At 40.9% G+C, this 14375-nt stretch overlaps 2 protein-coding genes and 1 long non-coding RNA gene across 4 annotated transcripts; 1 reads left to right on the top strand and 2 right to left on the bottom strand.

Moving 5' to 3' along the window:
• Window positions 1-218: 218 nt before the first annotated feature.
• fpgt (fucose-1-phosphate guanylyltransferase) lies at window positions 219-4088 on the bottom strand. Of its 2 annotated transcripts, none has more exons than XM_086283717.1 (4): window positions 3975-4088; window positions 3561-3728; window positions 2597-2689; window positions 219-2202 (listed from the first exon to the last, which is right to left on the bottom strand). In XM_086283717.1, the coding sequence occupies exons 1-4, from the start codon at window positions 4054-4056 to the stop codon at window positions 794-796; spliced, it is 1752 nt and encodes a 583-aa protein (XP_086139843.1). In that variant the 5' UTR covers window positions 4057-4088; the 3' UTR covers window positions 219-793. The 2 variants fall into 2 exon arrangements, with proteins under 2 accessions (XP_086139843.1, XP_086139844.1); XM_086283718.1 differs by having other exon boundaries at window positions 3816-3995.
• LOC147300945 (uncharacterized) lies at window positions 3713-10030 on the top strand. Its single transcript, XR_015127235.1, has 3 exons — window positions 3713-4037; window positions 4790-4916; window positions 7758-10030. It is a non-coding gene; the product is annotated as an uncharacterized LOC147300945 (long non-coding RNA).
• Window positions 5438-14051, bottom strand: acot11b (acyl-CoA thioesterase 11b). Its single transcript, XM_086283719.1, has 16 exons — window positions 13782-14051; window positions 12950-13148; window positions 11820-11889; window positions 11318-11378; window positions 11122-11223; window positions 10881-11016; window positions 10648-10801; window positions 9862-9981; window positions 9580-9718; window positions 9385-9440; window positions 8307-8373; window positions 8112-8195; window positions 7723-7856; window positions 6685-6816; window positions 6392-6518; window positions 5438-6242 (listed from the first exon to the last, which is right to left on the bottom strand). Exons 2-16 carry the CDS (start codon window positions 13137-13139, stop codon window positions 6084-6086), a joined length of 1731 nt encoding a protein of 576 aa, XP_086139845.1. The 5' UTR covers window positions 13140-13148; window positions 13782-14051; the 3' UTR covers window positions 5438-6083.
• Between the last annotated feature and the right edge of the window lie 324 nt (window positions 14052-14375).

Here is a 14375-nt window from a genome sequence, read left to right as displayed (position 1 = left end):
GTCAAGCAGGTCTGAGTATTTCAGAAACAGCTGATTAGCTGGGATTTTCCCACACAACCATCTCTGTGATTAACAGAGAATGGTCTGAATGAGAAACAGTAAGCTGCAGTTCTCTGGGTGAAAATGCCTCTTTGATGCCAGAGGTCAAAAGAGAATAATCAGACACCTTTGAACTGAGAGAAAAGCAACAGCACTCTTTCAGGTTTGTTTTTGTCCTTTATTTCACATTTGTCTCATTTTAATCAAGTTTTACAGAAGGCTGAAGTTCGCCTTTGGTTTTACTGTCCTGATCGTGTCCTTCTAACCCTTTTCCTCATAAAGACAACCCTCCCTGTACCTCTAATGAACAGTTTTGACACCTGGTTATATATCAATAAAGATGTGGTTTGATGACCATTAGAAGACATTCTGTCTTTTTCCCAAGGGTAGATGCATGGGTAGAGATGACCTTCATGAACTTCTGATGCAAACACAGTTATTTTGTTCTATAGGCCTGAAATATGACAGAAATTGTTCAGTTCAGAAAAGAGCTTCAAGGATCGTTCCTGGTAGGCTCGCAAGGGGTAAAAGTTCAGGTGATATTGGTATTGTCCAGAGGGGGGAAGGAAAAAAAAAGTAAAGTTTTACCAAATTAAATTGGATGGACCCCTCCCCATGTTTATAAAAAGCTTGTATTGCAGATTGTTTAAACAAACAACAAAAACAAAACAATTAACCATTGAATCATCACCCAAACTCATACAGACATAATTAAACTTTACATATGAACTAAATATGCATAAACATCGTCATTTTAGCTGCTCAATCTCCCCTTTATGATGTCCTTATATAGTCCCTTCCTGAGCTCCAACATCTCCTCCAGGTTCTTAGATTGTAAACACTCCTGCATCGACATTAGCTTTGTGTCTTTGGGTAGGGGGCTTGTAGAAGCACTCTGGATGGCCTGCAGCATGTTGAGAGATGTTAAGAAAGAGCTTTGCTGGTCAGAGCAAACTGGAAACAAACACGCGTTCCACAAATTACAGTTGGATGCATCACCAGAGAACCTCAGGACTTCCTTCTCCATCCCCCACATGGACAGACACTTTTCCAGGGTGAACCCAAAAAACTTTAGCTCTTCCATATATGCAGGAGTGCCCACAGTGTACTTGAGATTGTCATTAATCCCAAAGAAGACAGTAACAAAGCTGGTTTGGTCGTGGTGGTTCACACAAAGGGAGTGCATGAAGGCTTCATCGGGCACTGACAGGCCTGGACTGACCCAGCAGCTGCTGATGATGGAGCCTTTACCCACAGACACTCCTGCTCCCAGTCTGGAGTACTCCACCACTGATCCAGCACCCACAGAGCAACTCGCATTGAGGACACTGTACATAATGCAGCAGCCAGAGGAGCCCTCAGGGTTTTCATTCACGGGCACACTGAAGGCAGACGACAGGAGACCCAGCTCGTCCCTCAGAGCTGTGTGCTCAGTGAGGTGAAAGAGGTATTCTGAGGTGGTTCCAATGTGATAAAACTTGGAGTTGTTGAGAAGAATGACATTCAGAGGAGTCCCTTTCAGAAGGTGGAAGATCTTCTGGCGGATTTCCACCAGACTGCTCTCCTCTTTGGTGACATTAGCAGTGTTGTTGGTGTATTCTATTGTGGCCTTAGAGCCCAGTGCTTGAAGAAAGTCCCCGTATGCATCTATCTCACAGCTCAATGGCCCCAACTCTGTCAGCACATTAAGAAGAGACTTTGCAGTATCAAAGTCCACATAATAGGTACTGTCTGTGTAGATAAACTCAGAATCAGTAAACAATCCACTCTGCTGCTTACACACAGCTCCACTTCCTCGCATCTTATCAATGCTTGGCTTGTGCAGGAAGTGCAGGCAGGAAGCATTCTCCATTTCTGAGTACGAAGATTTTTCTTGTGGATCCAACACAAAAACGCCGTGGGTGGTTCCTACTGAGAGCAGGGAGGGGTGGGCTAAAGCTGTAAAGCCAGGTTTATCAAACTTAACACTCTCCTCCTCTGCTATACTGTAGAGCTCTATGTCATCTGCACAGGTCACTAAAACACCAGGCTTCATTTGTGATGGGAAATCCACATACATGGCTAGTTTGAGCTCCAGCATCTGAAAGATGGGGTCACCCAAAGGCACAGCCATGAAGATCTTTCCCAGAGCGCTGGCACTGGGCAAACGCTGACTGAACCCCCCTGGAAGAAGGAGGCGATTTAAAGGTGAGATTGAGAATTAATTAAATAAAGTATGTTGCATTTTATAAAATACGTGAGCATTACTGTAATTTACAGTGGAACAATCAGACCAAACACTTTCATTTGAAGGCCCTAACTTCAAACTCATATAATCATAAATATGGGTGGAAATGCATAACAGATATTTTATTAGGTGACTTGGTAATATTGCCATTCTGTGTTTTGGATTTTGTGTAGAAGTGAAATATGCTGACAGTTACTGCAGCTCATACTGGAGTAAACAAGTAGAACCATACTGAAAATGTAAAGTGAGAAGCCAAAAGAAGACAAAGAAGAAGAAGGAGGAGGAGGAGGAGATCATTTTTCACATTTAAGAATGAAAAATAAGAAATACCTGCATGAATCAGGATTACTCTCAGTCTGCCCAGAGACTTTCCATAAATGTCATTTAGTTGCTGCAGTGCGTACAGAGTGGAGCCCCCATTCCCTTGAAAAGACAAGGAGTAATAATAACAACAATAATAATAATAACTAAAGCTGCAAGCAGTAATAAGAGGGCCCTTGTACCCTAGCGCACGTCCAAGCATCCTGAGCCATGCTGCGTTCAAGCTGAGTTAAAGCTCTGGTCTGCCCTGACTGAGCAGTGTCACATGGTCATGTGGATGCTAACTAGGTGTTGTGTCATTTAGCTTCTGAACGCTTATGCCCACTAGGTCGTGATGTAGATCAGCGGTCCCCAATCCCTGGTCCATGGACTGGCACCGGGCCGCGAGAGTTGAGGCTCGGGTGCGAAATTTATGGTTTTCTGGGTTTTTATCATTATTTTGTGTGTTATGAATAAATCTTTTTTTTTGCACTGGTTTTATTTTGTTGCATTTATCAGCACCTTAAAGGCTGGTCCGTGAAAATATTGTAGGACATAAACTGGTCCGTGGCACAAAAATGGTTGGGGACCGCTGATGTAGAATACCCACTAACTATATGTCACGCTAACATCATGCGCTGAGCAACCAATTAAAATTTCTGGTACATGGGATGATGATTGTCACCTACTGCTGATTTCCAGGTGCCACTGGGAGGCCCCATAAGTGTGACCCAGTATTGGCACATATTTGTCTCCAGACTGCCCTGCACCGAGTTAACAATCCAAGATGGCGGCAGTGAACGTAAACAGTTGTAAAACTGTAAAATGTTTAATCTGTACAGTCACTGATGTGTATATGTGACATGCTATTTATAAGGCTCTATCCATGCAGTAAAAAAGGTGATGCATTTCGCTAACTACTACTACTGATACTGATGATGATGATGATGATGATGATGATGATGATGATGATGATAAGGTAGTACTAGCTCACCTATTTTCGGTCCAGGAGGATCTGAGAAAACTTTGTAGTGAACTCCAACAGGAAGCTCTTTTCTGTCAACTTTCTCGCTGATTTGCAGCTCATACGCTTTTCTCTGACTCCCGTCCACAGCAGTCACAACCACTACATCCCAAAACTCACCAGGCTGCACCTCTCGACCTTCAGGTAAACAGGAAAAAAACATTCATAGCTACTTTGACTAAACTTCAAGGCACATTGAGTCAGATCATTGACATTTAATCTCACCACGCAGAGAGTTAAACTTTCTGAGTTTTTTTCTTGTAGCAGTTTGAAGCCTCCTTGTACAGTCGTGGCTCATACTTTCGTTTCTGATACAAATTAAATATAGAAACTAGAATGAAGTATTTCTCATATATATTCCACCACGGAATGACAGTCTCTTACTTCCGGGTTTGGTCACATGGCTCGTTGCGCTATCCAATGGGAGGAGGAAGTCGGAGCCCTCGAGTAAGTACAGTAAATCCATTCAACGAGCGTGTGTTTTAGTTCATTGTTGTCATCATTACGCCTGTCTTTACTAGATGCTGTGAATATGTCGTACTCGAGTGCCGCGTATGTGTATAGGCACTGCTAATGCTAGCGTGAACAGATACGTCTTGTTAGCTTGGAAGTTGTAGTGGTTTATGCTAATTCTCGCCCCAACTGTTTACACTTGGTTATAAGAGCTGGAGCGGGAGAGTTACTTACTTTCTTTTTACCTTTCACTGTCAGACTCAACGCAGGAACACACCGGTTACATTAAGTTGTTTTCAGTTGTTTCTACTCACTCAAAATCACAACAGTACCAGGATCGATACTAAGCACCTATTTCTGGCCTGAGTGATAGCCTGCTGCCCTGAACACTGACCCTACAAGCTGCATTCCTGCTGAGTTGCTTTAACATTAAACAAATGGAGTCCTGTATCTCCAAGATAACATAAGTGTAAATTTAGACTGGTTGGCAAAAAAGGCCTTGGCATTAGGCTAAAGGAAAACTAAAGGACCGATTATCATGGTCTCTTAAAAGATAAACAAAGATTACTGCTACATATTACTCTACAAAATTATAGATTAATTAATAGCAAAAATAATTATAATAAAAAGGAACATATACTATGGATATATCTGTATGTATAATCGTAACAGCAACTCCTCAGTGATCTGAGGAGATGCTTTGGTTGAATACTGTGCACTCAGGAAACTTCACATCCTTCATCCAGAAACGCTGACATGAGATCCAACATGTTGTTACGCCAGTCTGTAGGAGAAGAGATTCATCCAGAGGATCCATGCTTGCTCCAAGTGATGTGTGAGGAGCTGATGGAGGCATAAAGGCTCCGGATACAGGTTAGAGCTATGCTGCATTTCTACTGTTACACAGCAACAATGCTGGTATCTCCCCAATCTGAAACAAGGACATCAAATGTCAAGTTTCAGTGCCCTGCAGAGCAGATAGTTTTGAGCTGTAATAAGATAATAATCCAGGAATCTTTGCATCATTTGTTTTACTGAAATTCAGTCTTGTTTGAGTCTGTTACAGTTCAAATTTGCTGAAATTCTACAGTTCAGACTACACCCTTTTATATGCAGATTGTCTTTTTTTTATCCTTGTGTTCAACCCTTTATTTAGCATGAGCATAACTGAATGATTGTGCCTCAAGCAAAATACCTGGAAAACAGCATAACCGACTCCTGCCAGATCAGATTGTTCACAGACGCCTTTTTATTCTACTTTGCTGGCCTCGTGCAGCTGTTACAACACTAGAAGCTTACAGTGGAATACTGTGAGTTATTGTTTCCTCTGATTTTCTTTCTGTTCATTTAAGAATGGTCAAGAATCCAGTGGGAAGTGAGCAACAATAAAATAGTTCAAATAAGCACAATTTTAAGTTTATTGTTTCAGTTCAATCATGATTTAAGATTTTTGACCATCAAGCGTCCACATATGATACAATCAGTTCAATTACATTTGTGCAAAACTATACATTGTGGACTAGAAAAAATATACAGCATCATTACACATGAAATGTACATATTAGCTGCATCAATCGAAGGTTTAATCAACAGTTCAGACTTTATTCGAGGTGATACAAAATACACAAAGAAAACTGAACATTTCAATTTTTCTTTTTTTCGTAACAACTGGCAGTGCCAATAAAAACATGGCTGTCTAAAGATAAACAATGAGATTCTGTTAAATATTTAAAACTACGTACCAAAAACAGATCCATTAATCTATAAATTAATATTGCACAGAAGGTTTAGGCTCTAAGAGGATTCAAATCCAACATTGAAAATATAGTGTACCGTTACTGCACCATTATTACTGGTGCAAACAAGTAGAAGCTTCTACAAATCCAATGCCTTTTATAATCCCAGCGTTTCAAAGTTAACGTTGGACTTTACTGGCTTTTGTGAGCACCTTTACAAGAAATGGGACGAACAAAGAGGGCTGATCCTGTTCTTTCCTCCTGATTCTTCTTCTTGTCTCAGTAGACTGTGGTAATACTGGTGTCACAGCACAGAGGGCGGCAGAGCAGCCAAGCTATCCTTGTTGGCCAGCAGGAATTGGCTGCAGGCCGAAAAGGCGCTGTAAAAGCTTGAGGAGAGGCCCGCAATGTCTGTGGAAATGTAGGGGAGGACACCTGGTGTGGCCTGGTTGTAGTAGGTGATCTGAAATACAGCAATCACAGCGTGTGACTGATAATTAACCCTTTCCATTTTTTGCTTTAGTTTTGGAGCGGTGACTTGTTTAAAGCTACAGCATAAAAATGCAGCCCAGCAACTACAGGTTGTGTTTGTGCCCCTCTCATTTGGCTAACCTTGGTAACAGAACTGGACTCTTCCCAGATTGTGAAGCCAGCACAGAGCACCTCTCCCCTCGTGTACTCTTCCGTGGGCGGGTGAGTGGGCAAAGTGACTGAACGTAGAGCGATCAGATACGGATCTCTGAGATGGACAAAGGCAGAGAGCGTCATGAGAACTTATGAAAATGCAAACATGAAGCAGGGAGTGGGATTTCCTCACCTGGATGATTGAGCATCAAGACATTTTAACCCACACAGAGTTTTGTGCGAAATTATCACGTGACGCAAGCAAGGTCATATCAACGCACCTGGAATCACAGGGCTTCCGTCTAGATGCCAGCAAGATGAAGTCCTTCCCCTTTCCCCCTTTAGTGACAGAGGGTGTAGCTACGCGATAGATGGTGTCCTCCTCATCTGCCTGGTTGATCACCTCACACTCTCTGCAGTTGAAACCCAGTGATGTGGATGTTTAGAGCTTTTAGATTATTGAGCATTATGTCACATTAAACAATCCGGTTATGTCACTGAGTTTATTTTGAATATCCAGTGAATATAAGTGGGTTCGTTTTCATTCTACTGCAATAAAGAGCTGCATGTGTTTTTGCCCCATAATGGAACGACATTGAGAGATTACATGTAAACGTAACAGTCTGTCAGCCACGTTGTTTACTGTATTTGTTTAAAAGATGCATTAGCAATGCATTAAACAGTCTGTCCAATAAACTACGATTATCTTCCATACAGCCACACTGCCTATGTGCTGGAAATATATGGGAATAATACTGTATCTAACATTACCCTCCTGGTCAGGGGGATTTCCAAGATTTATTTAAATAGCGTGGCAGAGGTGGCAACCGAGTACCTGTCAGCGGAGGATGTGAAATCAGAAAATTCTGTCAGAAATAAATATCAAACCAAACCTGCTGGAAACTAGTTAAATTTGGTGATTTATAATAATTTCCACTTTGCACAGACCTCCTGTCTCCAGAAACACTCATTACAAGATGTGGCTGTCCCAAAAACCATATCAGCCTTGAGTGGTCCAATCACACAAAATGTGTTTTTCTGTCAAGTGGTAGAAGTAAAGAAAAATGTTTCACACATCCTTTGGCTTCAGTTCATTTTTGTGAAATAAATTACTTGGGGAATTGTCAGTGGACTATACCATTATGAGTTATGGGGGGGGGGGTCGTTTCTCAGAACATTTATTGTTCTGAGCACAAGCTTTCAGTACCTCATTGTGGTATCTAACACTCTATAGTTAAACTGACAGTAACTTTTCTCCTCAGTAAAAGGATCTGAACTCAGATGATGCTGCTAAATACCAAATGTGTCTAAGTACTGACTCATAATGCCGGTCCCACTCCATTCTCCTCCTCAGGTCTGACAGTAGATGGAACGTCTGCTCTGCCGAGACTCTGACGTTCATCTCCACCTTGAAACACAGCATTTGGTTTTCCTCCAGTGTGTACAATCTGACCTATGAATTAAAGACATCCACAAAGAGGAGGCAGGTTCAGTGTCTGTAAATAGGATTAATTTCTGGTACCTAACTGGTGATTATACATGCTCCTGGAATGACTTATGCTAACATAGTTTTCTTGACCTATTCTGCAATATTAAAGAATCTACATAAAACACTATGACCCATATTTTGAGCACCTCACTATAACTGTGCAAAATGCTGGAAAATCCAATGAGCTATACCCTGAACAGATATGCAAACATTTGTGACCTTATTTTTCTCCGAAGCCAACACCCAGTTGTTCCTGTTGTCCATTAATTTCAGCGCTGAGACATTGTTGTAGCTCAGGTACATCTGAAAATATAAAGCGTTACTTTGTATACAGTAGCATTATCCAGCTCTGAGTGTCTCTGTTAACAAAACAAAAATTAAATTAGATAAAAATTTAAAAAACCAAACAAACACCTGGTTACTTGGATCCCAGGGAACAGACAAGGGCACTTCAGTTTGCTTGCAGGAGATGATATATTTCCTGTAAACATGAAGTATAGCAATGATGTTCTGTAGCTCAGGGCACTACAGAAAGACCAAAAACACAAGCACTTTTACTCAAGCAATGACCCAACACATCATGTTATCAAACAGAGGAATAAAGATTGCACTGTTTAGAGTTGAACAATGAACTCATTATGCCTGCTCGAGTCTGCGGTAAAGTCTGCTCAGCCGTGATGCATTGGTCTGCCAAGTCATTAGCGCCTGCAAACTCTTGTAAACAATGGATTCGGTCATATGACCAAAAAGTAAATCCAGTGATGAGACCGTTTCAGTTCCACTGCTTTATAATGCATCATGATTAACAACATGTTTGCATACAAACACAATTTAAAAGGTTCAAAATGTAATTTAACTAATTTACTAAGGGAATAGATTCATTGTGACTCTTTTAGAAATATTGGTTATTTATTTATTGCAAAGCATTAAATAGCCTAACCTGTACGCTGTCAACAAAACAATCTGCAATAAACAACAATCGTTACTCTGACACATAAACAGAAAACAACCCTAATTGTTTTAAAAGGGAGCTGTTCTACTCTACTGTAGAAGGGTAGCTTTGCATTGTACAAAAATCATTCGTAGTTATTCTGTGCTGGGCCTTTGTGCAGCCACCTCAGTTGAAAACAAGCCATTTTAGCTCACTTCCTGCTAAGCCAACATGCATCTGATTCGTTGGCCCTCAAAAACTGAAGGTTTCGATCCAATGTGCAGAGCTGTGGACTGGAATGATGATTCTGGAGATATCTACTCTCAGAGACATCAAACGGAGCTCAGAGTAAACCTGCCTTCCTTTGCTGACAAAAACTGAAAATATGTGAGTCTTTAAAGTACTCTAAAGCCTGAGATTTTGGCTCATTGAAATTATCTGCACGTACACCGGCCTCATTTTGGCCTTTTTCAAAATGTGAGGAACCATAACTTTACCAACGTAAATATGACAGAAAATAAGATGACACAAAAATAGCTCCTCCTGATAGAAGATATTTACCTATCAAGGCGAATCTTCTTTCTGGCAATAGCTTCTTGAAAGCGTCTTTTTCCATCCTGTAAAACAAGAGATGATCTAAGACTGAAATTCTTAATATGTATACTGTGTACACTATGTTAAAAAAAGTTTATTTTCAGTTCACCCTTCATCTAAGGGCCTCTAAAAATATAGAAATAAGTCACTCGGATAACTTACCACAGGCTCAGGTCGTATCCGTGGCAGCGTGCATGGTTTCCTGTCACTGTCCAGCACCTCAAAGGTCATAAAGGCACTATTTATGTGGCGCAGAGGTTCTCCACCCTGGTAGGCCTCAGCACAAACTCCCACCTCCATGCTAGTGTGCGCAGGAATGTGGGTTAAAGAAAACATATGCATCCAGCAAACAGCGCTCTAAGTGTTATAATCACAAATTAGAAGGTTAAATATTTAATGAATTGTTTTATTTTCTGAAATATTTGTCATAATGTGTCGCTTCACCTGTGCTTGAAGGCATTGTTAACAATAGCTTTCAGTACCAGTCGGTCGCCGATGTGAGACGGGCCACGAAAATGGAACATGTCTATGGACCTCAGGGTTGGATGAGCGTTACACAGGCGACTGCATCGAAATATAAGGAAAAAGAAAAACAGTGTTTTGATTGGGTTTGTTTGGCCTCATTACAAATAAACAGTTTCTCTTTTGGAAACTCAATCTCCTTTTTTCCAGCAATTAGATGAGAATATCGATACGTGTGGTAGTGCCGCTAGCTTCCACCAAACACACATGACAATAATACACACTCACTGGCCACTTTGTTAGGTACACCTTCATTGTACCAGGTTGGATTGCCTTTTGCCCTGAGAGCTGCCTTCAAACTTTGTAGATTTTGGTCGATATTGACATGATAGCATCTGCACATCCATGATGCAAATCTACCCTTTCACCACATCCCAAAGGTGCTCTGTTGGATTGAAATCTGGTTACTGTGGATCCCACTTGAGTCCAGTGAACTCACTGTAATGCTCAGTGCCACGTTATCCTGCTGAAAGCAGTAAGCAGAAGATGGGCACACAGCATCAACACTCAGGTAGAGTAACCGTGGATTTTCATCCAGGGAACTAAAGCTCACGTGATATCTTGTTGTTTTTGGACCATTCTTACAGTAGGTGTTCTCAATAAAGTGGCCAATGAGCGTAGCTCTTATCCAACTCTTAGTAATCTAACAAATGTTTTTGCTGTTTGAAAAAAATTACATGTATACAAATAGAAAAGCTTTGTGCATACCTTGCTGCAATTGTAGCCACATTTTCCATCCAGGCCATAATCTGGCCCCCAAAAGTGCTGACTTGGTGGTTGGCATGGGGCGGAAGCACCAGCTCTACACTCTCAACACGTGTCCGCTCAGCTGCCACAGCATCCTGATACTCCTGGCATTCTCCTGATGAGTGCACAAAAACAAGGACATTTAATGAATCTGTTTTTAAAGTGCCGTGTGCTATAAAGACTTATGTCTGTACCCAGCTGAGCTGTGCTGCTGCTCAGTAGGTCTGTGATAATCTCAGCGTGGATAAGCCTCATCCTCCTCCGCTCTGCTGCCAGGCTGTACTCCATCTGCTCCATTTGTGTGTGAGCAATCACCTGCTTCAGCTGTACCTGTGAGGACACAACAAAAAACTAATTTAAAAAAAAAAAGCCAGAGATGTTAAATCAAATTTATTAAAATGCCCCTCTGCCCATATTTTGATCTGCGCTCTTTACCTTCCCAGCTTCTGTCCTTCTGGCAACAAAGGTGGCAAAGGCGTGGCAAACCTTCCACTGCCTGTCAGTGTAAAGGTCCTCGCAAGTCACTAAAATGCCCACCTGAGATGAAACAAATCACTAACGTCATTATATTCCTTCCCTAAAAAAATAAAAAGTTTAAATATCCCAAAAGCACAGAGTGCCACCCGCTAACCTCCATACTGGACGTAAAGGCTCTGTTGACCTTTGCGATGATATTAACAACCTTTCCTACCCTGGAGGAGACAGACACAGACGCCATTCTTTACTATCAACAAGGAGAAGTATTTGTACTGCACATACTCTGAAACCTTTATGCTATGAGACATAATTTTCAGTCAACAGCAAGGCATGTTTGGCCATGACACTTGCTATCTGCAATTGGAAAGAAATGTTTACTATATTTTCATGAGTCACCTCTTATTTTTTTAACGATTAAAAAAATTAAATTAAGATTTATGGAGAATATCATAACTAATGATTTGTAACCATAAAACTGTCTTTCTTGTTTAGTAGCATTTGTCCTTCAAACTTTACTAAAAGTTGAGTTCAAGTTGACACTTTATCCCAAAATGACCCTTTTTTCTCTCCTCTCCTGGCACTGCATGCAACGTGTTGTCTCTGCAGTCTCAGTTTGAATTAAACCTTGGCAGTCAGTACTAAGATTAATACCTTACCCTATGGTGTGTTCAAAATGAATGTCATCCACCGATGCAGTGATACAGGAGCAACCTGCATGTCTCTCAGCTGGAAGATCAGAGATTACACAAAAAACTTAAGCAGTGCAGCAGAAAGCATATGTGCAAAATACTAAATTTTATAAGGAGAGTGGCTTATTGAGTGGCTCCACAGTGTAGTGGTTTACACATTTTCCTAACAAATAAAAGCTCCCTAGTTCAATCCTGGAAAGAGGTGCAGATCCCTTTGGGGTAGCGTCATACGGCATCCGGCATAAACACTTTGCCAGATCAAACATTTGGCACGACTGGAGATTGTTATTCGGGCTTTTATCTCATCACGTCTGGATTATTGTAATTAATTTGTCAATTTTTTTTAACAAAACTTCCTTGGAACATTTGCAGGCTGTTCAGAAAGCTGCTGCAAAGCGTCAAAGTCTTCTAAGTACTAACATGTCACACCATTTCTAATTTCAGAGTCCACTTTAACAATCTGGTTTTGACTGTAAAAGCTCTGCATGGACAAGCAGAGCTTTTACACCCATACATCACCAGCAGATCCCTGAGGTCACGTGATAAGGGCCTGCAGCACTAAGGGTGACAGAGCGTTTTGCAGCAGTGGCCCTCAGACTTCTATGTAAGAGCAGAATTTATGAGTCCCCGAGTTTCAATTTTTCGTGATACACTGAAACCTGTGAGTATTTTTGCAAATATCCCTGCTCCATAAAGTGAAGGTAATCAGCACTGTGATATGAGCATTCACGTAACATGACTGAAGATTATAGTGGGTGTGACAGCGATTACAAAACAAACAGCATCAAACACGTTTAAAAAATTCAATGATCAGACTCTAACTCATGCCCATTACTTCCACCTACAATATTTCAGTTGAAATGATGGTGGATGGTTAATGGTGCTACCATGGTCTGTATTCAAGGTTGCAGTTGCATTCAAATGTTTGAGTTAATGAGCGACTTGCCAGAAGCAGAGTTACAGAAAGCTCATAAGAATTTTAATGCAATCATTTAGCCTTTATTTGCAGCTTTAATCTCCATTTGGAATGAGGCGCATCGGAGAAGAGAATCTCCGATTAAACTGTACATGTGAGAGTTTTCCTGATCCTTTCCTACCAGATAAACAGGCTGTGGAGTCCATCCACTTCAGCAGCTGTCCAACACTCAGCTCCCCACAGTGATTGGCATGACAGGGCAGCACGATCTGACTCATCTGCACTTCAGTGGGGTTTCTGTACACTTCCCCACTCTCCTGGATGAGCAGGGGGTCCGGCATGGTGTCTGAATCTTTATTTTCTGAAGTCATATCTCACAACTCCACATAAAGGAAATACAGAAAAAGAAGTTACAGCAGAACATTTGGTGTCGGACGTAATGGATTTGATTCAAGTCAGAACAAATGCGATATTCTATAAACATTTGTGAAATCAACAAGCCCAGAACCAAACCTGAAAACTGCAGGTTGATTTCGTCCAGCACTGCAGCATAAGACTGTAAGCTTTAAATAATCTGCAGCTAGGTTTGTCCTCTGTGTTGCTCAACATTTTTTCACCCCTTACTCAGGGATCAGGAGCAGAAATGCATATTTATGAAATTAAAACTCTGCGGCATTTTAGGAAGTGTTCTTAAAACTATGCTAATTTACATGTAGTCTAAATGGAGCTTGTTACTCGTCTTTTTTTAAAAGTCGCTATCACGCAAACTATTTCTGGGCATGCCACTACACTAAAGGGGGCATTCATGGAAAGTATTTGGTGGGACAGAAGTGTTTGCCCACAGCTACTGCTCCAGTGGGGTGAACATTTAGTCACCTGTCTCTCTTATAAGTTATCAATGTAACTTATATATTTGTAGAGAAGTAACACAACATTTGAAATGAGCGTCTCACTTAATTTAATATTTCGCGCTAATGACGTTGTAAACAAACGACTGAAAATTGCTTACTCACTTGAAAACGTCCTGCTGAAGCTGACGTCGACAGAAAGTCCGTTTAGTGCCAAAGAGTGTCTTGTGCAAAACACAAAGTCAACAGAAAAAGTGCACAAAGCGACCCCAAAGCGGTGGCTCTTCTCATTTCACCCATTCCTGAATAACACGGCAACTGAATAAACACACACAACACAGGTTTAGTGAAAGGTTTCGCCACTGGAGGGAGAAAGAGGGAGAGAGACCGTCCCCCGTAGTGGGTTTAGTGTTTAAGGTGGAATTAGAGTGAATGTCTTTAAGTTGGGAGATTCAAATCGTTATTCAATAAAAACGTAATACATATCATTTTATAAGAAGCTGAAAAAAATAAAGAAAAAAATCCCGACTACTTGAGAATACTTTTTTAAAAAAAATCGAGCTTTATTCGATTCTATTTTATGGTTGTGTCAATATTTCATTATTATTTTAACTTGACTGAATTCATATAAATATAAAGCTTTAAAGAGTTCTGGTAACCTTTCGTGGGCTGATTAAAAATACGTGTAAACATTTTTAGAAAGGTAAAATATACATTTCCTTTCATTACCAGAATGCTTTATTTACACTGTAAGCGTAA

Source organism: Aulonocara sp. 'chitande type north' Nkhata Bay, linkage group LG23 (assembly GCF_057382095.1).
Source record: "Aulonocara sp. 'chitande type north' Nkhata Bay isolate Kocher_YH1m ecotype deep benthic linkage group LG23, A_spYH_male_GT1.1, whole genome shotgun sequence".
Taxonomy (NCBI): domain Eukaryota; kingdom Metazoa; phylum Chordata; class Actinopteri; order Cichliformes; family Cichlidae; genus Aulonocara; species Aulonocara sp. 'chitande type north' Nkhata Bay.
Note: the sequence above shows the minus strand (reverse complement) of the source record. Positions and strands in the feature narration are given on the sequence as shown.